The sequence below is a fragment of the Protopterus annectens genome, chromosome 5.part0 (genome assembly GCF_019279795.1).
Source record: "Protopterus annectens isolate FY-2018-M chromosome 5.part0, PAN1.0, whole genome shotgun sequence".
Lineage (NCBI taxonomy): Eukaryota > Metazoa > Chordata > Ceratodontiformes > Protopteridae > Protopterus > Protopterus annectens.
Genome location: NC_056735.1, coordinates 498056407 through 498083384, shown reverse-complemented (window position 1 = coordinate 498083384; position 26978 = coordinate 498056407). Strand labels below are relative to the sequence as shown.

The 26978-nt window shown below is 38.9% G+C and overlaps 1 protein-coding gene across 1 annotated transcript in view; it reads left to right on the top strand.

Annotated features, from left to right (window-relative positions):
- Window positions 1-457: 457 nt before the first annotated feature.
- The window catches only part of LOC122802170 (X-linked retinitis pigmentosa GTPase regulator-like), a gene marked incomplete at its 5' end in the record, with an annotated part of 1226514 nt that continues 1199993 nt past the window's right edge, over window positions 458-26978 (top strand). Inside the window, one exon of the mRNA XM_044071841.1 lies at window positions 458-629. Coding sequence (XP_043927776.1) covers window positions 458-629 — 172 coding nt within the window. The remainder of the gene's footprint in view (window positions 630-26978) is intronic.

Sequence of the window (26978 nt, the reverse complement as noted above, 5' to 3'; positions counted from 1 at the left end):
TTGTCCTGTCCAGAGAAAGTGCAGACTTTGAAAATGGAGTACAACTTAGCCAGTTCATTGTTACAATGTTATCACATGCTGTGAGAACTGTTGATTTTATTTTTACCCATAGCTTAAATTTCTAGTCTCATACAACTTCTGTCTTGCATTCCTCAAATTTCTTCTAGAGATTTTGAACCCAGTAGTTTAAGCTGCTATTTCCTTTGACTGTAGAAGCATTTGATTTCCCCTAAGTCCTTATTGTTATTGCATCACCCATTTTTTATTTGTGATGTTACTGCTACCAAGTGTTACAGTTATTATAATGAACACAATTGCCACAGTCTCATTGCTGTCCATACACTGTTTCCTTTTAATCAGTAAATGGCGGTTTAGGTGCAGCTTCTGCCATTATAACATTTGATTCCTTTTTGCAGGATTATGTAACTGTTGAATAGTTTTGCTGTGATTACTGCAAATCCAACTGCTTTCAGTGGCTGACATTTTTCTTACTTCATTTAAAGCCTCTGGAGCTGTTTTTACTTTTGGGAAAAGCAAGTTTGCTGACAATGTTCCAAGCAAGTTCTGGTTTAAGAATAACAAGCTAATCTCGGTTTCTTGTGGAGATGAACATACAGCAATCATAACTGGTGAGTATAAGAGCAGTAAAAAGTGACAAAGCTGTTAACTGTATGGTTAAAGATAAGTAGAATCTGAATTTAAAATTTCTGTGTGTGTGTGTGTGTGTGTGTGTGTGTGTGTGTGTGTGTGTGTGTGTGTGTGTGTGTGTGTTTATACATATGTATGCATATGCACATATGTTTATATATGCACATTTGTGTGTGTGTGTGTGTGTGTATATATATATAACTCTTGTTTCTGAAGTTCCAGGATATTTATGGAATGAAAGCACTAAAATTATCAGTTTGTGTGCAGTTGTTTTTATTCCCAGCATCAAAATTAATGCCTTTTGAGTTTTATTTTGATACATACATACATATACTTATACATACACACACACACATATATATATATATATATATATATATATATATATATATATATGAAGATTTTTTGCATTGACACAGTGTATCTAATATGTTATTGCCTCTAGTCATGACTTAGTGTATTTTCTAAGATTTGTTTTGACATATAAAATGTGTCAGCAGCTTTGTTGTTAGTTTAGAGGATCACTGCTGTCCCTTTTGGTATTAGGAGGATTTTGATTATCTATCAGACATGACTGAAGTGAGCAGTCCTAAAGTAAAAGTAACTCATATTAAAACTGAAAAATTCTGAAAGGTACCATTAGGTGCTTTGTATTAAAACTGAAAAACTGTGAAATTTACTATTGTGTTCTTTACAATCTGTGTGATTGACATCAGTAGTATAGTTTGAATGATTCCTGGTCCGTTTTTAGTTAAGATAGTTCTAATAGACATGTGAAATACTCATCTAATCAGTAATTGAAAAACTGAGTGTAAATTCCTCTTGAACACTGTGGCCCAGTATACCTGCTTCAGGTTTATTTCCCAATAGTAACACTGATACTGCTTAGAAAATACAGACTATAAGGAAAAAAGATTACTTTTCAGTTCATTTTTTAAATAGTTGCATGCACACATCTGTAGTATATTAATATATCTGTCAATGCCTTTGAGCATTTGAGTGCTTTTTGAACAGATGTAAGAAGAAGTATTAATTTGTATTTAAATGCAAGTTATGTCAGCTTGGTTGATATGAGTGCCTGTATAGATAAGACTGTTTTTCTTTTTTTGTATAACTCACATGATGTACATCTAATTGCAGTCTAGCAAACCTATGCCTTTAAGCATGTCTTGGGACATTTTAATTGCATGAACCCTTGTCATTTAATAACTTCACTTTTCATAGCTTTTGAACTAAACAAAATTTCCTTCTACTGCTTCCAAACACCGTGCTGTACATTGTACTGATTGCAGGACTGACCTATTGTGTTTACTATGCACAATTAAGCCAGATACTGATTTTTGTTGTTGGCCTTAGTCATGTCTGGAAAGGTCCCACTGGACCAGCCTAACCACAGGGTTAGAAATTATAAATAAGTAAACATTTTAAGAGGAGAAACTCAAGTTTTTGCACATATAGGAAGATCTGCATTTGTGGTACCTTTAGTTGAACCTGTTTGTAGGGAAAAATGTTTTCTACCTTTCCCCTGTGCACTTCTGAAGAAGAAGAAAACAAGAAACAGTATCTTCTCTTGACTGTTTTAATCATATTGTCTGTCATTTCAGTTTTGATGCAGATATAGTGAATTGTTGCATTCTGTCCTGTCTCCATTGAAAAAAAAGTCTACCTTTGTGCTCACTACAAGGACAGAGCTAAGGAGTTGCAGTTTCCAAAAGTGATATCCAGCTGCTGAAGTCTGTGTTGTCCAGACTGTTGGCTATATCTCTTTACATCCCTTTTTTTGGATGTTTAGAAGATTTTCTTTTGAGCCCAATTTCACAATTACCTGCTATTAGGAAATGGACATATTTTGTGGGATGCTGGTGTAGAATAAGAACTTATGCAGAAACCCTGTGGCTGCCACTGCTACCATTGATCTATATGTTTTTAAAGAACTGAGAAAGATGAAAGCTTTGAATGTGTCAACTACAACTAAGGAGAGCAGGTATGATGATTTATGTATGGGGGAGGTGAGTACATACCTCAATTAATACCGAATTTATGTACTACAATACTGGGGGAGATTGTAATGCAAATTGAGGACACGAGTTGTTCTGCATTTGCTATTGCTTTGAAAGATAAAAGATACTTGTGGAAGATGATGTTACCTGTTAATGGGTTGCAGCCAGTGGCTGTGTCATTTGGAGACAAGTTTGGTTGTGCACTCAGCATTTCCCACTTGATGGAAAAACAAATTCCCTAGAACACCCTTAGAGCCTTTCTTATTTCTTTGGGCCCTTCATTTGGGAAACATTTACCAAAGTTAGTTAAGAAAAGAAAGTGAAGATGGCCTCAACATAAAACAGAAGTATCATCCGTTCTCAAGGATTTTTCTAGTCAAGTCTTGCATAGCCTTTGTACTGGAACAGGAAGCAAATTAGATGATATCTTTATAGACAAATTGGGAAAATGACCATTTGAATGAAGGTAGTATGGGAAAATCTTTAGGCATCAATTGTGTTTGAGGTCATACAGACCCTTCACACCTCAAAACCAGAAACATAGTGCTTCTTTTATGCATCCTCTTCCCCTTCTTCATCACCCATTGTTTCTCTGAAACCTTCTTCACTTCTTCAGCTGTCATCTAATCTATCTACCAACCTATTTTTCTGCCATTCCCTTCCAAGTAAGTATGCTTTCAGGGGTGTATTTCAGACGTCTCAAATGTTAGTTATATCTGGCTGTTCAAGTAGAGCAACATACAATTCAGAAGTAAACAGTTTAAATAGTTCCTTTTCTAAACAAGAAAAAAGGTTTCTAATCAAGGTATTTCAAAAAAAGCTTGTTAGTAGTACAGGCAGTTTTTAGATTTTTCACACTTCAACTAGTTTACGAGAACAAATAAAGTTAAAAATGTTGACTGTGCAAACTGTGTTTCTTAGCGTAGTGGTCAAAAGTACCAGAATCTCTTTTGATGCTGAATTCCCTTATTGATCACTCTAGATATGCAAGATGGATAACAAAGGCATTCACTAAATAAACAATAGACAATGTTTTTTGTATGTGGAATTCCAGTTTGTTTACTACCTTGCTGTTTGGCCTTTCTTTTAAGCCCAGAACATTTAGATAATGCCTTGCTGTAAACAATTTGACATGATGAATGATACAGATTTTTCTATGTCTGAACAACTATCAATCAAAGAAGTGACTTTGTCATCCCAAAGCTACAGTCATTTTCATCCTCTGATTTGGACATTATTCTTGATAAAAATTAGACAGATTCAATCGTTGTCATCACAGATCAATGTTTTTAGGACCCATTCTTGATTCACAAACCTGTTTTTTTTCTCTCCTTTCAGACAAAGAGTCGCAGATAATTGTCAAAGTCAAATCTATTACAACTAGTGATTTTCTCAAGTTTCTAGGGTTGATGCCATATTCTGCTAAACACTGCAGTGATGTTTGAGAGACTTTTAAAATAAGATTCCATAATTACGTAAACATGGTCATCATATTGATCACTGCTTCAGTAGCCTTAGATTTATGGATTATATCCTGCCAAGGCTGTAACATCTGGCCAGTTTCCAAAACTTCAGGGCACCTTCCACACACGTAAACTGTCATGCAGCTCAAGCTGAGCTGACTAAAAGACAAGTTTGGGAGCCAAGCCCTTCAGAGCTTTACTGCCAATGAAGAGTATGCTCCTCAAAGGCTTTTGAGGATTGATGGTTGGCTTTGTGCCATTTGTTTGCTTGGCAGCCCTTTGGGGAAAAAACTTTCCATTTTCTAAATATCGTTTGTGTTTTATCAGTTTTTCTTCAGGAAAGTTATCAGTTTTTCTTCAGGAAAGTTATTTTAAAGCTAAGAGTTTTGTGTTTTAATGGACTGTCACAAGACTGTATCATTTTTTTAAACAAGAGGGCTCTTTTATTTTCTGTGGAGAAATGTTTATTTTGCCTTTTTTGGAGGGGGGCTGGCAAAGTGTTTTAAAGTGATTTTTACTGTGTTTTTCTGTGAAAAAAATGATTTTAAACATTTGTAGTTTTTACTGTCATTTGCTGCTTGTCTTCCGTGAGAACAGGCACCATTTGTGGTTTGTCTATTGAACAAGCTACTAGTCCTAAGGTTGGTCCTTCTTTCAGCCACAAAATGAAAAAGTTAAGCAAGCAGCCTTTGACACCACAACAGGCTAGCAATTTGCCTCAACCAGAATTGGGTGATTCTGCTGTGGCCATTTGTTGTTACCTTAGACTACTCATCTTGTACCCCAGATCCCTCTAGTGTAGCACATGCTGCCACTATGGACTTAGGGTTAGTCATGCCCTCTGTGGCTGTTGGGGTCCCTTCAGTGGGCTTGGGAGAGCCACTCTTGTCAGTCCTGGGAGAGAGAACAGAAAGGGCTTCTCTGTCATGTCAGAATGTGGTGTCCATCCCTGGGGAAGCTACATCTTCCATTAGTAACAACGGCTGGACTCATTTTTCCTGTTAGAAAGAAACAATAACTAAGCATGTGTCTACTACTCCTCAAATTTCCTTATACAGGAGTAGGTTACTGGGTCTGGCTCAGGTTTAATTCAGGCTGTTGATCCTTCTTGTAAAAGAAAGAGGGATACCTCTTTTCCTGAAGAGATTAAAGACTCTGAATCTGAATAAGAAGATGAGTAGACAGAGTTTTCTTCTCAGATTTCTGATTTTTGACTCAGGAGGAGAACTCTGTTTTTGATGCTCCCTGTGGAGGGTTCTGCTTCTCTGAGGCTGTTGCTAGAATATGCAAGTATTTTCAGTGGCAAACAATGAGGTTTCTCAGTACATCAGAAAATACTATGATTTATTACAGAAGGAATTTCATTCTGTCTAATTTAGAGTGTGTGTGTGTGTGTGTGTGTGTGTGTGTGTGTGTGTGTGTGTGTGTGTGTGTGTGTGTGTGTGTGCTGTTGCCTGCAGTTTTCCCGATAGTCAGCCAGCTGCCCTGAAAAAGGCAGATAGGATGTATAATGTTCCTTAGTCTTTTAAGTTTTTATACATTATTCCCAAATCTGACTCAGCAATTGTAGCTTTAGTTGATCTGAGTGCTGCTAAACACTTAAGTTAATTCCAGTCTTGGTCTTTCTGATAAGGATGTGAAGATTGTTGATAAGGATGGGGGAAATGTGTATACTTCTATAACTTTGATTTTCGGAATTTTGAATTGTCAGTCTCATATGTTCAAAGTTTGTTCTAACTGTGAAAGTAAGAGGAATGTTTTATCTTTAGTTTCATCTTGTGAGGAAACATCTACTTTAAATAATTTTGTTTCTTATATTGCACAGGTCACTACTCATTGTTTACAGCGTGTGTATGATTCTGTTTCTAATTCTTCAGGGTTATAGGCACTGGTATTGTTTTGAGGAGGTTTGAATGGCTACATTCTCAGAACCTTACAGATAATGCTAAAAATTTGATTTTAAATTCCACTTTGGATAGAGATTCAGTTTTTGACCTCTCTGCTACAGAGGTGATTAAAAAGTGTGATGAAAGGTGTAAGCTAATCCAGGGAATCTGTAAGATTTTTTAGCCCTTCTTTTCCAAAGTTTGTAAGTGATTCTCTAACTCCTCATTCAGTTTTGGCAAAAGCAGAATAAACAGTTTCAGCAAAAATACAGGTAAACAAACATTTAGGAAGAAATGGCAAGGGGGTTCCAAAAAGAAGCTTCAAATCTCCAAACACTAAGGACAGTCCAACAAGTTTAAATGATTAGTCAGGAGATCTTGTGACCCCATCCCACACTGGCCCCTTTTTTCATCTAGAAAGTCTGAATGTCCATGTTCCTGTTTGGCAACAGACAGATTCAGACAAATGGTTTCTGGAGATCATTCATCAAGGTTACGGATGACAGTGGTCAGAAACTCCACTTCTTTTTGTGTCCATCAGTTTTTCATCTCATGCTGTCCCAAGGAGTGATGGAACCAGTTCCTTCTTCCCAGGTGGGGAAGGGTTTTTATTCAAGGATATTCTTAGTGCCAAAGAAAGAAAACACTTGGAGACCAGTTCTTAATCATTCTTTCCTGTACCTGTTGGTGACAGTGCCCAAATTCAAAATGATGTCACCTCACAACCTGTTACCATTTTCTTCCTCTTAAGTTTCCTGGTAACACTAGGCTTAAAAAGATGCTTATCGTCAACAACCCTATTCATTCAGACTTCATCTTTTATTAAGGTTTTGTGTGTCTAGATCACATTATCAGTTCTTTACCTTACCCTTTGGACTATCCACTGCATCAAGAGTGCTCACAACGTATGTAGCTCCAGTTATAGCTCTTTGCAGGTTACAAGGTTTCTTCATTTTTCCATATTTAGATGACTTGCCTATCTTTGCAGAGTCTTTTTCAAAGTGTCAGGAATCTCTCTCTCTTGGGTGAAAGATTTCTTACACAAGCTGGGATTCCAAGAGAACATTCAAAAGTCTTTACTCCTTCACATAGAATTGTGGTCTTGGGATGTAAACTAGACACCTCAGTTCAAAGAGCTTTTCAACCACAGGAAAAAATTAGACCTATGTCTAGATCTATTTCTATGGTTTTCCACTCAAAGTTTGGTTACTGTGAAGGAATACCTCAAGATTTTGCATCTCATGGCTTCTATAATTCTCATGATACCACTTGACTCCACATGAGAAAGATACAGTGATATCTGAAATATTTGTGGTCCCAGCATCATCACTCTTTATCTTTTCAAATCCCAGTGCTTGAGTTTGTCAGAAGAGAAATCTTTTGGTGGAGATGGCAGCAAATATTCTTAAATCCAGGTTCCCCCTTCTCTCTCCCTGCTCCAAAGCATTGAGTCACCACAGAAGCTTCGGACTTTGCCTGGGGAGCAGTTTTAGGAGGGATAAGAGTACAGGGTATAAGCGACACCAAGGACAGGCACAAGCACATAAATATTAAGGAGATGTTTGCCCTGATTAGGACACGCAACACTCTGAACCATCTTTGGTCCCCAGGATCTCTTCAAGTGGTTACAGACAGTACCACAGTCATGTGGTACATCAACAAGCAAGGGGGAACTAGTTCATACCCCCTCTGCAGATTAGCCATGTTAGTGTGGAATATAGCTTCACAGCAGAATCTCACTCTACAGGGATCCTACATTCCATCAGAGCGAAGTTGTATGGCAGACAGGCTGAGCAGAACCAGGGCAGACCCTCACGAATGGAAACTAGATTAGGGCTCTTCCAAGATTAGATCCATCTATGGGAAGGGTTCCTCAAGTAGGCATCTTACCTCATCTCTAAACAGTCAACTGACAAAATTGTTTTCCAGGACTCCATGCATCAAGGCCTGGAAGACAGATGCCTTTTCTCTTCTTTTCCTTGAACAAGAGTATTCCTCTGTGCTTTTCCGATTTCCACTAATATCCAGGGTACTTCTGAAAATTCAGAAGGAATCCCCCAAGATCACTGTGGTCTTGGCAGCCATAGTTCTCCCTTCTTTTGAAAATGGCCCTGGGCTGTTACCACAGGTTTCTTCACAGACTGGATCTACTCTGAGAACAGGGGTGTTTGATGCACGTAATCATCAATCAACTTTCTCTGACTGCCTGGATAATAGGGTCTTAATTCTTTTTAGGCACCTGTTTACTGAGGATGTGCAGAAGGTACTAATGGAGGCAAGAAAGCCTGCTACTAGAAAATCATATATTAACAAATCAAAAAGGTTTTCTAATTGGTGCCAACAACATAACCAGCACCCATTCAGGGCATCTTTTTCTCTGGTTCATCAATATTTGTGTGAGTTACAATCTTATGTTTAACTCTCCTAACGACTATTAAGGAGTGACCTATGCCTCACCTATAAGGCAGTCACAAATCTAGCCCTGATAGAGCTGCTACACATTCACAAGTCAGTACAAGGGTTATCCAGTCTAGAGATCTAAACATAGCCAGCGACTCAAACAAAACATGCTGTTGAGACAGATATGTGTCTCAGAGATTGCACCTTCTTTGGCACAGGCTTCCTATTCACATAAAGCAGAGCAGTTCCCTAGCGTTCTTAAAATGTAGTTTGGATCAATGGATGAGAATCGCATATTCACGGCTGGTGTAGTGCCTATGTCCCTTATGGACAGGGGCAATCTCTAAGGTACACAGTGCATGGATACAAATCCATGCCATCCTCTTACCCTAGGGGCCATGTATTTGGTAAAATCGGGTAAGGACCCTTAAGCCATTAGCCTAGTAGTCTCCTATGAACCTATATTGTGGCCTTTCTTGCTCCTCGATCAAGTTTCATATATCGGCCATTTCAGCATGTCTGCCCATGGATCCTGCTCCTTCAATGAAGTCTCATGTTAAAATGTTCTTGAAATGAATTTTGCATATGTCTTGAAAACTGGCGGCCCTTTCTTGGAATCTTTATTCTGTGTTTGAGAAGCTAACACTTGCTTCATTTGAACCAATTAGCTGACTTGAGGTTCTTAACATGGAAAACTATTTTACTGATTGCTCTGACCTTTGCAAGAAGGGTGTCTGAGTTGCAAGCTCTTGTGATGAGACAACCCTATCTCATTTCTCATAGGGACAGGGTGTCTTTGAGAACTAATCTTTATTTTATGCCTAAAGTAGTATTCAGGTTTGCTTCAAGCCAAACTGTCCATCAACCCATTTTCTTTCTGGAACCCCAAAATAAGGGTGAAAGGATACCCTATACCTTGGTTGTTTTCAGACAACTTGGTACTCTCTTGACAGAACTAAATTTTTCATATCTTTAACTTCACAAGTAATGAACAATTGATTCAAAGAGAGACAACCTGTGTCCAAACAGACTATTTTCAAATGGTTGTCTAAGACAGTTACCTTTGGTTATACTCGCCACAAGAAAACTTTTCCAGGAACAAACAAGACTCACTGTACCAGGCCCTTGGCTTCATCTATAGCTTTTTGGAAAATGTTGGATTCTAGAAATATTTTAGAAGTTGCTACTCTGTTCTCTGTACATAGTTTCACAAAGCACTGTATGACAGATTACTTCTCTAGGTCCAGATCAAGCTTTGCTAGGACCATACTCCAGGGGCTGCTGGACTCTTCTCTTTCTTTCCACCTCCAAAATATAGTTAGATAAGGTAATATACCCATATAGCTAAGGCTATGATCAGTATAATGAACACAGTGCAGTTGTGGAAGTTAAACTTATCGTGACAGTAGTTGTTTGAATCATCATTCCTGCAGTAGCCACTCCCTCCTTCCAACCCCTTTGTTTTTTTATGTCAGGGTGTGGAAATTTATACTTGTTGTTCTTATTATTGTCCTTTCAGGGCTCAGCCTCCATCTCTCTCTCCAGGCAGGAAAGCTCTGAAGGGCTTCGCACCCAAACATGTCTTTTATCAGGTCAGCTAGAGCTTCCTGACAGTTTGGGTTCATGGAAGGTGCCCTGAAGCTTTGGAAGCTGGCCAGCTTGTTGTATACTTGGCACGATGTAACCCCATATAGCTGAAGTTACTGCAGCAGTGACCATTCGAACATCTACTATTATGATAAGTTTTACTTGCACATCTGTAATTTCTTGCCTAGTTGGGCTATCCTAGTCAGCAAAAGTAAATAAATAAATCAATATCCATTTATTGGGCTAGCAGAGGTACAGGAGGTCTAGGACATCTGAGTCTCTATTGGCACTGCAAGTAAGACTGAAATCTTCCCTGAAAAATCTGTATCACACTAAATAAAAGTATGGAACCTCCAGCTTTTCTTGGTAGCACAGAGGGTCATTTGGCTTGTGATATTTTTGCTTTGGAACCTCTGAGGTCTTTCTAATTGTTTGGCATGTTTATTAAGATATATCCCAAGGGGCCATTGTACTTGATAACTGATCTGATAATTGTTGAGTATAAGGGAGTGAGTACCTTTTTAGACCTGGATTATATTCATTTGGCAATTAACTGTAGTAATTTAAAGGGCTTCCTGATAACTATGGTCTTGTGATGGTCCAAAGAGGAAGAGTTATCAACTCAAGTTCCTAGGTCTAGATGTATTGTTTATTCCGGAGAGAGGTTGTTTGTCAAAAGTTATGATACTACACTTTTTAGCATTTAGTTTGAGCTCATTTTTCCTACACCAGGAGTTTTCACTAGGGAGAGTTCATTCTGGAGGGTTTGGGTATTAGGCGGTGACTTAACAGTAACACTCGGTTTACAGTCGTCTGCAAACTTTGTTAGCCAGAGGACTTGGCTCTCTGTTTGGAGATCTAAGAAGTAAATGCCGAAAAGGAGAGGTTCCATCACTGAGTCCTGAGGGGAAACAACTGATTACTTTCTTATTTTCTGGTGAGGAATATGCAACTCGTACTGTATGGGTTCTGTCTTTCAGCTAGTTTACTTTCTATCTTTACCACATGTAGGTTGATTTTTGAAGAGTTTAGTTTCTGTATGATACTGGATTGGAATGGTGTTGAAGGTCTTAGTGAGATCAAGATATGCTGTGTGTACTGCATGGCCACCATCTACAGCCTCTTTAACCCTTTCAAAGAAGTTTAACATATTCGGTAGACAAAATCTATTCTTTAATTGCTGTAAACTTGGTACACAGTTAAAGGAGAGGTGGTGAAGTTTTGGCTGTTCTGTAGGGCTTGCCATAGACTATTCACTCATTTCTAGCATCTGATGGAACATTATTTGGTACTCTCCATTCTTTTTATGAATCGGTCTCAGCAGTCATTCATGTAATGAACATAGTATAGTTTTGTGAGTATATTTACTATAACATTCAGTTTTGAATAATAGAATCACTGTTGTAGATCAGGTTCCCTTCCTGTATCCCCTTGGTCCTACACATTATTGCCTTGTAGTCTTTTTTGTAGTTATGTGATTATTTATTTACCAACCACATGCTTTACAGATTTTTCTGTGATTTATGTTATATTGCAGTGTCCGAGACCATTGCCTGTTGTTGTTTCCTTGTTTTCCTCTTTAATGTGTTAGTGGAGCAGAAGGCTGTAGTGCTTTGATCAAATTTAGGTAAGCAAATTTGGCTTAGTTTTCAATTTCTTAGTTTGATTTAGTCTTTCATGGTTTCTTAAACATTCCTTGGAAGCAAGGCTGTTTTCTGGATGTTAGGAAAGAAAGAAACAGAGCGGAATATGTAGTACATTCTTATATGATTGCATCCTCCTTTGGGTCAGTGGCAAGTGATTACAGCTGTGCACCCTTAGAAGCATGTTAATCCTGGTAAATTTCATGGTGGGGAACTAATATTTACCTTTGGCTATTTCCACATTTAGTTTGAATTTCTTGCAGTAAGGGCCCGTTATGCAAACGTTTGCTGTTATGGTTGTTGTTGTTTGTCTTTCGGCTTTTCCTGGTTAGGGGTCGCCACAGCGGAACTCCGGTCCGCTAATGATTGGCAGTAGATTTTCATGAACACCGAGGTGCCAGCTCGATGTTCAACCTTCAACTAAGGCACGCCCATTTGCGCATGTCTTTCGAATGCCCACCCAACCGCGGGGAGGACATGCAGACTCAGGCACTCCCCGCACTCTAGCCGAGAATCGAACAGCAGAACCTCTTTCTGTGAGGCAACAACACTACCACCGCGGATGATAAGTATACTTAAACAACTTTGTGGTTAATATAAAGTACGTCATTCAACTGTGCTTTTTTTGTATAGTGCATTTATTTATTTTTTTGTGTACGTATGTATGTATTTATATGTATTTTTTTGTTGGTTGAATGGCTCTGAGTAGACCTATGGCCCATTCTCAGGCTAGACCAAAGGTGATATTTATACATACTAGAGGAAATTTGACCATTGTACTTGGTAACTTCCCATTGTCATTTTGGATCCATTTCTGGTTGAGATGTTGTCTGGTAGTGTACTGTATGTACTGCAATGGCAGAGATAGTCTGTCAAGCTTGCAGATGGAGAGGTTAAGTCTGGTCCTGTGGAGACTGTAGTTAACAGCCTTCTTGAATGGAATCTGGCAGATAAAAGCGACCTCCAAGATAGCTGCACATTGAGTAACAGCTTAATTCTAGAAATCCTAGCTCTCCCAGTGTGAATACAAAAACTTAGCAGAGAAAGCCAGTGGACCTATACTTTTGGGCAAATTTCAGTAAATGCCTAGTAAGTGCACTGCCTTTATACCAGGAAAAAAAGAAATACAGAGGACCTGAAGGAAAATCAGCTACAAATGGTGAGGGAAAAAAAAACAGTGACTTGGAAAAGCATTGCAGATGTACGGCAAAAGGAAGTGCAAGCTTCAGACATGACTTCCAGTAACCTAAAGGAAAGTATATATGAATTACTTTAACATATTGTTTTATTGCCAGTAACACCTTCTAAACTCTCAAGCTACAAGTGTGAATCCAAGCATTATAATGCATGTTATACTGTACTGCTTGTATACATTTTTATGGTGTATGTTTTACTTTCTGGAGCTTTTCTCCCTGGGCCTCTGCTGAAAAAGGGCCAAGCTAAGTCAGACATTCCCAGTCAACAAATGTCAAATACATAAATAATTAAGACAACTGCACACAGACCTGATTAAAATAAATGAAACACTGATGGAGTATATCAATTCAAACAACAAAAAGCTGGAAAAAATGGAAGAAGCTTTAAACAGATCTTCACTGCTGTGATGGCTTAGTGGTTAACAGATATTCAGATGAGGTGATAAAATTGCAAAACTCAGAGGTTGAAATGAAGAAAAGGATGGCTGAATATGAGACTGTACAAGAAGAGTTGTTTTAAATAAATTGAATTAGAGGACAGAGCACATAGGGAAAGTCCGAGATTTTCTGCTGTACCAGAGAAGCTGGAAGGAGCAGACTGTGTTCATTTTATGAAAGCACATATAAACAACTGGACTGGCTTTCCACAACAGGAATTGTTAATTAAAAGGGCCCATCATGTGTATGTTCCAAACCTGGCTAGGAGAAAGCAACCTAGGCCTTTAATAGTAAAGAAGCAATCTTACCAGCAGAAGAAGTTGATTGTGACAAAACTGTGGCAGAAGGACAAAGTACTAAAAGCGGGAGACAGCACAGTGTTTGTGGAGAGTGACTACTCACTCATTGTACAACAAGCAGAAGAGGAGTAAATTTGTCCCACCATTCAGGGAATGTTGAGAAGCTGGTGTGAGATTTAAACTGCTGTAGCCAGCTGTCTTCAATTTTTTTTCCATGGAGGGACAAAATAAGTTTTTATGAAGTACATGATAAAGAAGGAAATACAAAAGTTTGTCCAACAAAAAGTGAGCTGTGAAACAGAAGTAAATGTTGCTTTTTGTTCTTCTGGTGATAAAGAACACAGAAAGACTGTGTCAGTGAAATGTTTTCCAATGTTCCAATGGAAAATGCTTGCGAAAAGGAAAAAAAACATGAGTCGACTAGAAGAATTGAGAGTACACTGGAAATGAAGCAGAGACAGGATTTGGGAGATGGAGATGATCAGGAGTAAAACCAGTAACTTGAAAATTGACAAATATGGGATTACAAAGCAGTGATTATATTTGTGAAACATGACAGAAAAAATAAATCTGGAAATACTGGACTTTTCTGGACTTTATCAAACTTGTTGGTGACTCTAAAGCATATACTGTACTTCATGTCATTAATGTTCAGAAAATACTTAGGAGGGGAGAAGAGGAGGGGGAAGTGAACTCTAAGTAAAACTATTTTTTTCTTAATGGTACCATTTTAATAGTGTGTGAGTTTTGCATGCTATAAAGTAAAGTGTTCTGTTATTTTTAAATGTAATGGGGATACTGATATTACTAGGTGCTCCTATTTTTGTTTTTATTTTTATTTCTCTGTTCTTTCTTTTTACTTATTTAGTTTTAAGAAATATAGGCATTGCAATATCAAAAAATCTGGTTAAAAGAGCATGACAAAAGAACAATTAGCTTTCTTTTTCTCATCCTTGCATAGGGGAATGACTGGATTAATGCCCCAGGTTGATCTAATAACAAGTAATAAGAGAAAGGAAGTAAATGAAAAAGAATAATGAATGTTATAAGGTTTTTTTTTCTAGTAAATAAGTGTATTCTTAGCAATTTTGCATCTGTTTTTCATGTCTCTAGAAGACAATCTGATAGAGAGAAATGGCTAGGAGGTAATATTCTCTGAAAGCATTCACGTGTTTTCCCAGCTGAGAGAGCTTTAAAGATAAGATAAAACCTGACACTTAGGAGAAGCACAGGCTGCACCATGCATTACGCATGGATAACCTTTCTTTTTGGTAAACTCAAGTCGGTGAGTGTAGCAGTCACTTTGGAACTTCAGTATTTGAAGATATGCATAGTTTTGTGCATTATTACGTTAATAGGTTTTAGGGGTTATTGGGTGTTTTTTTTTTTTTTGTTTGAGGTCTTTCAATGAAACAAAATGTTTTGTAAGATATGGCATAGGCTCAAATGGATATGATAAGAAACAACTATATAAAAGATCAATCTGCCAAACAGTGTATACATGCAACACAAAAGCTGGAACTAGACATTTAACAAAAAAGCTGTTATACATAAAAGGTAGAAATAACAGCTTTTTAAGGCAGTGATGCTTTCTGCAACATCTTTAAATGTCAATGGTCTTACAAACCAATACAGAAAAGAAAGGGTAGTGAATTGTATTAAAATGTAGAGTGTAAATAGCTGTGCTACAGGAGACACATTTGGAAAGAAATGAACATGCAAATTTGATAAAGAAAGGTTTTCAAGATGGTTATTCAGAAGAATACTTGGGGCAAAGGAAAAATGGTAGATTATAGTACCAAGGGGCTACTGGGAAGGGAGGAGGAGTACACAGGCATACCACCTACACTCTTTGCACTAGTCCTAATCCAACATTCATAGTATTACACCTATAGACCCTCTTTACCATGATAAGTTTAAGACTTACTCTACTCCTTCTTATGTCCAGCTCCTTGTTACTCTTATTTTATACTCTATCCCAGTATGACACCCTCTTCATCTAGCAATGGCTCCACCCAGACATACCGCCACATATCAAACCCCTAATGATTCTCAACAGTATGTAATGTCTCCTGCCCTCTTCCACACCACTACCAATGACTACCACACACTCAAGTACCTCCCACAACTAATATTCTCCAGCTATGTTAAGATTCACTAAACTCCTAAACAAGCTCTCCAAGCTCTATCAAAACCTTTCAGGCGATATTCATCTCAATCCTGGTCCCACCTCCACCCAGTATACCCCACCTAACCCATCACAACTGAACCTTGCCCATATCCACCAAAGATCCAAATCATCCCTACTTTTGTTCAGCATAAATGTAAGGAGCATAGTCAAAAAAGTCACAATCTCCATGCATTACTATCCCACTATTCCCCTGATATAGTCACAATAACAGAAACCTGGCTAAAACCAAATATTAATAGTAACTAAATCACACCCCCAGGCTACAATGTCTTACGTAAAGACAGAATAAACAAAAAAGGTGGAGGTGTAGCTATCGTATACAAAGACCACTTCTCTGTTCGCCTACTTGACCCCTGTATCCCAGACATGGCAAATGCTGAATTAATTCTAACTAAATTAACTATAAACTCCAACAAGCACCTTAACATTATAGGTGGATACATACCACCATGAAATAACATTGCCTTACTTGAAAACTTACTACAGTGGTGTTCCTCATCCTTTCTCCAAGAGACCATCATCATGGCGGATTTTAATACTGACTGGCTACTTTGCTGCTCCTCCACAACCTACATTAATCTGTATGGATTTGCCCAAACTATAACAACTCCCACCCGAACAGACAATACCTCTAAATGCAACTCTATACTTGACTGGATTCTAGTTAACGCATTCCACTTATCATCCCACTCAGGTTGTTTATCTGACAACCTGAGTGACCATTCCCCAACCTTTCTCCTTAGAGTACGCAACCATCCAGCACAACAAACCATCTTCCGAACCGTCAGGAATAAAAATAATTTTAATCCTAACAACTGTATCTTAGCCCTACAAAATTGCCATTGGGAGCATCTTAAACAAATGCATCTAGATGAAGCAATTCTCTCTTAACAACACCGTTCTTGATATTCTCCACATTCACGCTCCACCTAGAAACATTAGAGTCAAAGCCAGTTACGCACCCTGGTTAACCAAAGAAACCAGATCCCTACTCAAAGCCAGAGATAAAGCCTAGTCACAGTACCATAATTACAAAACCAGTACCTCTAAACATTTCCTTGAACTTTGAAATAAAACCAAAAAACTAATTAAAACAGATAAATCCAAATTCTACCAAAATATCCAAACCAAGCATCACAAAAACCCTCAGATTTCTGGGCTACAATAAATAATTTATTACACCCAGGTAAAGTTACTACTCCCACTCCAAAACAGCTGATAACCATGAAAGTGTAGCTAGCCAATTCAACACTTTCTTTACCAAATCCATCCAAACAGTCGGTAACCACACTAACACCAGTCCCCTCCCCCCCCAACATGATTATAACTTACTCCCACAAAACTCCATCAGTCAATTCAAATTACATCCTGTCTCCACCAGTTACATCAAAAAACTACTGAAAAAGCTAAAACCCACCACTGTAGCAGTGGATAACCTCCCCCCAGAATTTCTACAAATTGCAGCAAAAGCTATCTCCTATCCAGTAAGCCATTCTCATAACTAGATCAATAATTGAAGCTTACGTTCCCACTATTTGGAAAATCTCTCACATTTTACCCCTGCACAAAGGAGGAATTTCTTGCGAACTTACAAGCTACCACCCCATTGCCATTCTTTCACCCCTGTCTAAAGTCCTTGAAAGAGTAGTACACACTCAACTCATGGATCACCTCCTTTTACATAATCTTCTATCCCACACCCAGCATGGTTTTTGTCTTGCTCATAGCACCACAACAGCCCTACTGTCCTTTACTAACATAGTTAATCAATACAGAGACAATGGCCAGTTTGTATCAGCCTTATTCCTTGACCTGTCAAAGGCCTTTGACATGGTCAATAACAAGAGGGTCATTAGCATCCTTTCCTCCCTTAATCTCAGCCATACTGCTATTACATGGTTCCAAAGCTACTTATCCAACCGGCAACAGGAAGTCTGATGGCAAGAATCTCTCTCACACCTTCTCCAAGTCACCATAGGGGTTCCCCAAGGTTCCATCCTTAGACCCCTACTATTCTCCCTCTTTACAAACCAGCTTCACTCTGCTAACCCACATGCCACCATAATCCAATATACAGATGAGTCAATCCTGATCTGTTCAGCCTCCTCCCTCAATATCCTTCAAACCATAAGCCAAGGCTCTTTCCTATCTGTAGAAACCTGGCTAACTGACTCATAGCTTATATTAAATCCCAATAAAAGTAATCTCCTCCTTTTGTGTCCCATTGCAGCTACCTCCCCCTCCCCAAGTTTCCACATTTACTCCAAAAACAAAACCTTGATTACTCCAACTAACCATGCCAAACTGTTAAGGATTATGATCGACAATAACCTAAAATTTGACACATATTGATCAAACCAGTCAAAAAAGTGCATAAACTCGGCCTCCTATATATGATACAAAAGTTATCATTGCCATAACCCAGTTGCTTTCAACACTGTCTTATGCATCCCCAGTACTATCCAACCTCTGTAAAACTGACCTTGCCAAACTAGAAATTTGTTATAATAAAATCTCTAAATTTGCCACCAATGCATCCTACAAGTGACATCATTGCTTATCCCTCAAGCAGCTTGATTGGCTTGAACTCCCTCAGTTACTACATCTTAATCAATTAACCTTAGCCCATAAAATTTTCTACCAACCAAATAAGACCCCAGCCCTCAAAGACCTCATTCAGCCTTACTCAGCATAAGATCCCTCCGCTCTAGCAGTAAACTTCTACTACAGGTTACAAAAGCAAAAACCTCAGCAGGAGAATCACTTTTTTCCAACTACACATCTAGGCTCTGGAATGCCTTACCCAAACTCAATAGTGACCATTCTCATAGGTTCATAGGTTCATACTAGGCTATCTGCCCAAGGGCATTTATAAGCCTAGCCCATAGTTATTTGGCTTTCGCCACCCCTTTAGTTTGAATAAAACTATGCCTATTATTTTGCTGTGCCTCTGTCAAGCAGTGACACTGAAGTAATCCCTGGGGTATATCTGCGATCCCCCATCCATTGGTCAAGATTCCTCTTGAACAAGGCCAGCGAGGTGCTCTGCCTCACATGTACCGGGATTTTGTTCCACAGCATAGGGAGTCTCTGGGTGATGAATCTGTCCCTCCAGCATGTTCTATTAATAACCGTGTCAAGGTTTAAGTCTCCCGCCCTTGTGGTTCTGAGGGATCTAGATTTTTTGAGGTGAAGCATATTCATCAAATCAGGGTTTGACATGGCCTTATATGTCAGGCACAGGTCACCTCTGAGCAAGCGGTATGAGACTGAATAGAGCTGGAGTTCTTTCAGTCGGGCAGCATAAGACATATTTTTGAGACCCTTTATCCTTTTGGTGAGGAACTTTTGGGGCCTTTCCAGCTGCCGCAGGTGTCTGGTCAGATACATTCGAATGGGGCATTGTACTCAATCATAGGTCTAATGAGTGATGAGTACAGGGGCGATGACCTCCCTTGATCTAGATGTGAATCCCTTCATGATCAGGTGGGCAATGTAGAAGGTTTTCCTAACTACTTTAGCAACATGAGTGTCAAACGAAAGGCTACTGTCAACCTGGGTCCCCAGATCCCTGATGACTTCTTCTGTGCTCAGTGGATTGCCACCTATATGGTAGCTAGGGGTAACCTTGTTTTTCCCGAAGGGTATGACTATGCATTTCTTGGCATTTAACTTTAGGCCATGGTTCTGGCACCAGTTATCCGTTTCTGTGAGGCCCTTCTGAAGGATATCTGTGTCAGATGTGTTTTCGACTATGGCCAGTTTGCAGTCATCTGCAAACTTTGTCAGCCATAACCCTCCTGTGTTTGCTTGTACTTCAGAAAAGTAGATGCCGAACAAGAGTGGACCCAGGACTGAGCCCTGTGGGACACCACTTGTGACAGGCTTTGAGTCTGACATGGCTCCAGCAACTCTGACCCTGTGGGTTCTGTCACTTAGCCAGTTTGCAACCCATCTTGTGATGTATGGGTTTACATTCAAGCTGATGAGTTTTTGATGATACCTGAGTGGGGTATTGTGTCGAAGGCCTTTGCCAGGTCAAGGTAGGCTGTATGGACTGCCTTTCCTCATCAATGGCCTTGGTGACTGTCTCAAAAAGTCAACCAAGTTTAAAAGGCATGATCTGCCTTTGACAAAGCCAAACTGGGTTGGATCCAAAGTCTGCAAGTTCCTATGTCTTTATTTATGAGTTCCATTATGATCCTCTCCATGGCTTTGCAGATAAGGCTTGTCAAGCTAATGGGACGGTAATTTCCAGGGTCGGTGGAGGCACCGCCTTGTGAAGTGGGACCACAGTCGCCGTGCGCCACTCCTTGGGTACGTATCCTGAGGTGAGGCTAAGATTAAACAGCTGTCCTAACTGCGGGTTTAATTCCTCATTAAGTTCATGGAGCACACAGCCGGGGACACCATCCGGTCCCATGGATGCTGTGTTTTTTGCTTTGGAGAGAGCAGTTCTCACCTGGGCGTTGGAGATATTTGGGGGGCTACAATCCTCTGGTATAGATATCCCTCCTTTGGGGAGGGGAGAAGTTTGCACTGAACCTGTCAGCCAGTATGTTGGCAATGTGTGTAGGTTCAGTAATCTTCACATCATTTTGAACTAATTCTGAGCATATCTGGGAGTTTCCTCCTAGGTTTCTAACATAGCTAAAGAAGGCCTTATGATTGTCTTTTGAATCCTTGGCGATTTTTCTCTCAAAATTTGCCTTGGATGATTTTATGAGAGCTCTTAGTTTTTACTTAGAATGATCAAAGGTGTCTTACCTTTCAAGGATTTTGCTCTATCTTGTAGTAGCTTCCTCCTTTTGTTGTAGAGCTTGTTTATGGCTGGGGTCCACCAGACTGGACGCTTGCCTTTGGTACAAAGAGTCTTAGTTTTGTTTGGGATTGCCTGATCCATGCAGTCCTGTAGGTGCTGGTAGAAGGCATTTGTAAGTGATTCAGCGGTTTGAGTAATGTTTACCACTGGCTCAGGGGCCTTAAAGGAGACCACACTAGTTTTTAGAAGTGTGAAATCGGCTTTTGAGAAGTTTTTCACTGTGGTCTTTTTTGTTTCAGGTGGGGGCGGGATGAGGATCTCCAGCGAGATTAGTTTATGATCTGATCTCACCAGTGAGGGGTATACTTCCGGTGTTGAACATTGTGATCCCATGTTCGTGATGATGAGATCAAGTATGTTTTCTCCTCTTGTGGGGATGGTGACTAGTTGTTCCATGGCATTTGAGTTTATGAACTCCAGGAACCTTTGGGCTAGAGTGTTTGGGCTTGAGTAGTGTTCCCAGTCTATATTAGGGTAGTTGAAGTCACCTAGTATGATGGTGTTTGGAGATACATTTATCCCTCCATTGTTTTCAGGAAGGCCATGTGAGGTTCCTGAGTTTGAGAGGGTGGCCTGTAACATGCTACAAATTGCAGAGCAGTCTTGCCTATGGTTAATTGCACCTGGATGGTCTCCGATGCATCGTGCGTTGCCACCAACCTTGAGGTGTGGGTGTCCTTTATGAATATGGACACCCCTCCTTTCTTGGTGTTGTCCGGATTTTGGGGCCGAACGCATGATATGAGGTGAAACCTGCTAGTGCTGGGGTGCTCTCAGGAGCCTTGAACCAGGTTTCTGTCACAGCACAGACATCGATGTTCTCCATACTGAGAAGGGCCTCGAGTGCGTGCATCTTGAGATTGAGACTTCTGGCATTGAGCAGCATTACCCTTAGTTTTTACTTTTTGTGTTCTAGGGTGGTAGGTTTAGAATTTGAGCCTTGCCTAAAAAGGCACTATGGGGTGGCAAGAGCCTTTGCCAATATCCGGAAGCCTAGGGGTGACAGGTGCAAGCCGTCCCTTGCAAAGCAGCGTGGCTTGTCCAGCATGTCATCCCAGGCAGACAGACATTGGATCCCCTTTGAATGACACCAGAATTTAAGCCAATTATTAAAGCTGATCATCTTATCACTGTATTGTGGCATCATTCTAGGTGAAGGTAGGATACTGCTCAAGGTCAGGGTCATACCTGCCTGGGCTACATAATCAGAGAGCTCCTCAATGTCTCTTTTCATGTAGTCCAAGGAGGTACGTCTCAGGTCGTTGACACCAGCGTGGACAATGACTGAGTCGTACTTGTACCTGCTGTTGAGAGACCTGAGTGCTTGTGTTATGTGGCGGATTCTAGCGCCCGACAGGCAGCTTACTGTGACCTTCTCCTTACTCAGTCTGGTGAGCGGGACGTCAGTGTGTCTGACTATGGAGTCACCTATGACAAGTATGTTTGGTGTTGTATTTGGCCTTAATTTAAAACACTCCTAAAAATGCACCTTGCAAATTCCTGGCTCTGTCCCTGTAGCCCCCCAGGATAGGCCATTTCACATACCGCTCTGGTCTTCCATCACTACTTCTAACCTTGCTTTAATGGATTTATGACCAAATCTTATAGCTAACAACTGAATGCTCATCACACATTATTGATAATTATGTATATTTATCAACTGCCAGGCCAGATATTTCCTCATATTCGTTAATACTTTATATATAACTATATGATCTATTTGGCGTTCTGTCTATAGTTGCAATGTCTAACAATGTTTTATTCTCCTTGTTATTTTTATTACTATAAGTTCTACTTGATGTTATATATTTATATTTATAGTAGCTATGTCTAACACTGCTGTATTGTCTTTGTTAATATGAATTACCTCTCTCTTTTGTTAATCATATCATCATCACATCATACTTTTACTTTTACTATGCAACTTTATGACTTGGAGCATATCTCCCCGGGCCTCCACTGAAAAAGGACACATGTCCAGCTGGACTTTCCCGGTAAACAAATGTAAAATAAATAAAAAAATAAAATTTATATTCCATTTAAAACTGCTATAATGGAGCTTAAGAAAATTCTGGAACAAATCATCAGCTTTCAGCAAGGAATATTACTTATAGGTAGGGATTGGAATTTGATTTGCAACAGTGAAGTTGTGTTGGGGTGGCAGAAGGGAAAGTATAAGAAAGGAAGGCAGATTTTTGAAGGAATGTATGAAAATATTTGGCATGGAAGATGTGAATTCAGTACTAGGAGTTTGGAGTGAATTTATGTATTATTCCCCAAGATACGAATACTAGGCTAAACTAGACAGAATTTATATTTCACAGGAACATGTGCATTAAATTGAAGGTATTGATATGCATCCAATAACTATTCAGATCATGCACCAATAATAACTAAACTAAAAAAAGGGTAATGAAGTAAAAATGAGTCACTGGCACTTTCTCACCTATCTTTTGAAAAGAGAGGAATGTAAGGAATGAGTAGTGGAAATTATTCAGGAGCTAGTAGAGAAGATAGAAATTTCTTCCGAAAATGTGACTACGGAGGGTTCCTATCACATGATCGAAAATTGTAAATGGCAAACGCATATTGAGCGAAGCCGATTGGATTGAAATGTTGCGGGCGTAACACGTAAATCGCCATAGGGAATGTTTTCCCTTTACTTCAAAGCAGTGTGATCTCAGAGTAGAAATATTTAAGTAGTGGAGGTGTGGGGGTGCAGGGGGGCTTGCCCCCCTGCCTACAGCATTTAGGTAAGTATAGTTTTTTATTTTTATTTTTTTATTATATTTTTGAAATTTCAAACATCGCTCATATGGTGTATCTACCATATGGTGTTCGATGTTTGAAACTTTTGAAAATATAATATAGACCCGCAATGGAGAGGGATAAAATTAAAGTAGAGTTTAAAATAGGGTGAAAATAAAAGAAAGGGAGATATGGTTAAGAAATAAATTATGTAGATGGACTGACAAATATTAAAGTATTGCAAAAGAGGGGGAATCCCACAGAACAAGAACAGGAGCAATTAGAGAATGGTAAACAGAAAATAAGGGATTAGCTCAATAAAATACATGAGTTTAGAAAGATTGCTGTTAAGCAACTGATTTTTGATAATAACTCTAAAGCACAAAAACATTTAGCATAACGATTCGTGCAACATAAAGTTGCCAAGCTTAGGTAGCCTATAACAAACAAGATAACAAGAGATCTTGTAGAAGTATTAGAAATATTTCAGAAATTCTATGAAAGTCTGTATAAAGCAGAGAAATACGGAAAGCAAGAAAAGGTACAAATGGAAATGTTTATGGAAGGATTAAATATGCCACAGTTAGAGGTAAATGAGGCTCAATGACTAACTATTAGGATAGGAGGAGATGAGATAAAAATGGTGATGTATAACCAATGTACAAGAAAGTTCCCAGGAGTTGATGGTATTCCTTTGGAAGTTTGGAAAATAGGAGGAAAAATTGATAAAGATATGGAAGGATTTGTCTAACAGTATTTTAATAGGAAAGGTACCAACATCCTGGAAGAAAGTGGTGATATCTGTAATACCTAAAGAGGGTAAAGATCCAGCTTCATACAGGTCCATTTCAATACTAAACCATGATTAAAAAGAGGTTATTTCTGTAATGGCTAAAAGAATGGCAAAAGTGATGCCAAAACTGGTAGATGTGGATCAGTGTGGTTTTATAGAGGGCAGGCAAACATTTGACAACATTAACAGAACTTTGATGATACAAAGGAAAGCAGAAAGTAAGAACATGCCAATGTTGGTGGGGGGTCTTGATGCAGAGAAAGCATTTGACAGAGTAGGCTGGGACTTTATGAGCAGGGCAGTGGAAGCATTTGCATTCCCTGATAAAATTAAAAGGTTGATTAGGAGAATGTATGATTGATCACAGGTGAAAATTAAACTGGGTGGGTTCCTCTCTGGTAATTTCTGCTTGAACAGAAGAACCAGGCAGGGGTGTCTTCTTTCCCCTTTGTTATTTGCATTATATTTAGAACCGTTGGCAAAGAAAATAAAGGCCTCAGAGGTTCAAGGATATAATTGGTATGGTAGTCAAGAAACCTGTCTCAATTTGTAGATGTTCTTTTCTGGTTTTATTAGGCATAAAATAATTTAATTATAGTGTTGTGGAACATTTTGAGACATTTCAAATCTTTTTGTGATACAAAATGAATGAAGCCAAAACAAAGTCAATACCAGTAAATTATGTAGCGACATGCAAATTGGTTCAGCAATATCCATATTTTTGGAGACATGATAAAGTAAAGTATTTGGGAATGTGGATTAAAAGTAATTCTGGTGTGGCAGCTAACGGTATGTGGGAAGAGACTAAACAAAAGATGATACAAAAACTGAGAAATTAGAAGCTGTTATATGGATATGGATAGTATGATACAAGGAGTTAAAATGTTTTTAGTCCCTTTAGTCTTATACACAGGTCAATAGAGAATAATGTAAACTGGCAGCCAAAGCAACTCCAAACAACAACGAAAGTTGAAAACCAAAAACAAAGCAGGAGAGTGCCTTCCATTTAAAAGTTTAAATAGATTGTATAAGCAGTACAAAAACATAAAATCACGTTATTCCGCAGCAAAGCTTTTGAGTCTTGTTTCTAAAGAAGTTGATCCACCAATGCTGAATGTAGGTGGATCAACTAATTTCTTCAGAGCAGATGTAACACCAGGGCTAAACTGTAATAATAATATTAAACCTATACTTGAATGGAACAAGACTTTTTGTAGTATTTGTGTATATCTACTTCAGATTCTTTCTGGATTATTGTAGATTTTGTTATATTAGTTTTACACCTAGGGTTAAACTCTTAAATGGATGGTGCTCTCCTGATTTGTTTTTGGTCTTGTGTACAGGTCAGGCATATTCTTAGCAAACAGAGGAGAAGTTGTGGATAGCAATTAATAAAGAGATGAAAGATTTTATCTGGGAGGGAAAGACGGCAAGAGTCAAGTGAGATAAGCTGATTCTTCCAATAGGACAAAGTGGATTAGAATTGCCTGATTTTGAAGGAGTATTTCTGAGTTACACAGTTAAGGCTCCAAAAAGCAGAAACCTGTAATTCAAAGTGGAAAGGGATGATGATGAAATAGGCAGGAAGCTCAAGAAACAAGGAGAGACTGGGATTTTGGATGCAGACTTTTAAGGAGAATAGCTGCAATCCATACAGAATATTATATTCATAAATTAGCAGAAAGTATTCTAGGAACTAAGCCAACACAGGAATGGAGAAAGATGATTCTGCCAATAGGGATGACTGCAACTAGGGATACAGACAGCAGGCAAGAGGTGACTGAAATTTATTGGAGAAAACTGTCAAAGGAACCAAGATATTGGGAGCAAATAACTAGAGAGTAAAAGGTAATAGAATGGGAAGAAGCCAAGAATTTATTTGGACTGCAGGTTAGAGATTGCCTTCCCTATCAAGTATTGATATCAGAGTATTGGCAAAGATAAAGAAATAGGGGGTTTTAAATGAAAGATCAGCACTGGTAGAGTTTTTAGTAGAATCTAGAACAAAAGCTGCTGTTAAAAAAAGGAATAATTAGTAGAGCATACAAAATATTGTATGATAACTATAAGAATTAGTCAGAGGAAGTTAGAAAGGATTAGGAAGAGAGATTGGATAAGCAATTCACAAAGAAACAATGGGAGTTATATGTTTCTCTCCAAAATATGCAACAAAATCTAGAAGATTTAGGATTTTTGCTTGGAAATGTTTAGATAGATATTTTTGTACCCCAAGCAGACGCCAAATAATTTTTCCTCAGGTAGACAGCAAATGTTGGAGGTGTGATGGAGAAAAAAGAGGTAATTGGGAACACTTGTCTTATATGGACAGACTCAAAAATCTCCAACTATTTTCTGTCTAATATAGCCTACTTAGAGGAGATCTCTGCTTTGCTTACAAAGCCATGTCTGACCCAGCTCTGTTAGAAATGCTACATCTAAAATAATCCCAATCCCCCACACCAAATGCTCCAGAGACCTCATCCTCATTACCACAATCAATAGAATGTACTGGATGGACAGGTTCATAACCCAGAGACTGCCCATGCTATGGAATAGACTTCACTTACATGTCAAGCAGAGCACTTCGCTGACCCTCTTCAAGAGAAATCTTAATGAGTGGATGGAAAATAGAAAATTCACTCTGGGGATAACTCCAGTGGCTCTACTTGACAGAGGCACTGGGGACTAAGGTCAAGTGGCACGATGCCAGGGTTATCCTATGGCTAGGCTTTAAAGACACCAGGGCCATTAACCTAGTACACACCTATGAAATTAATGATAAAGGCTATAGCTGTAAACTATATTTTCACATGTGAATTGGTTCTGCAATACCCATATTTATAGTGACATGATAAAATGAAGTA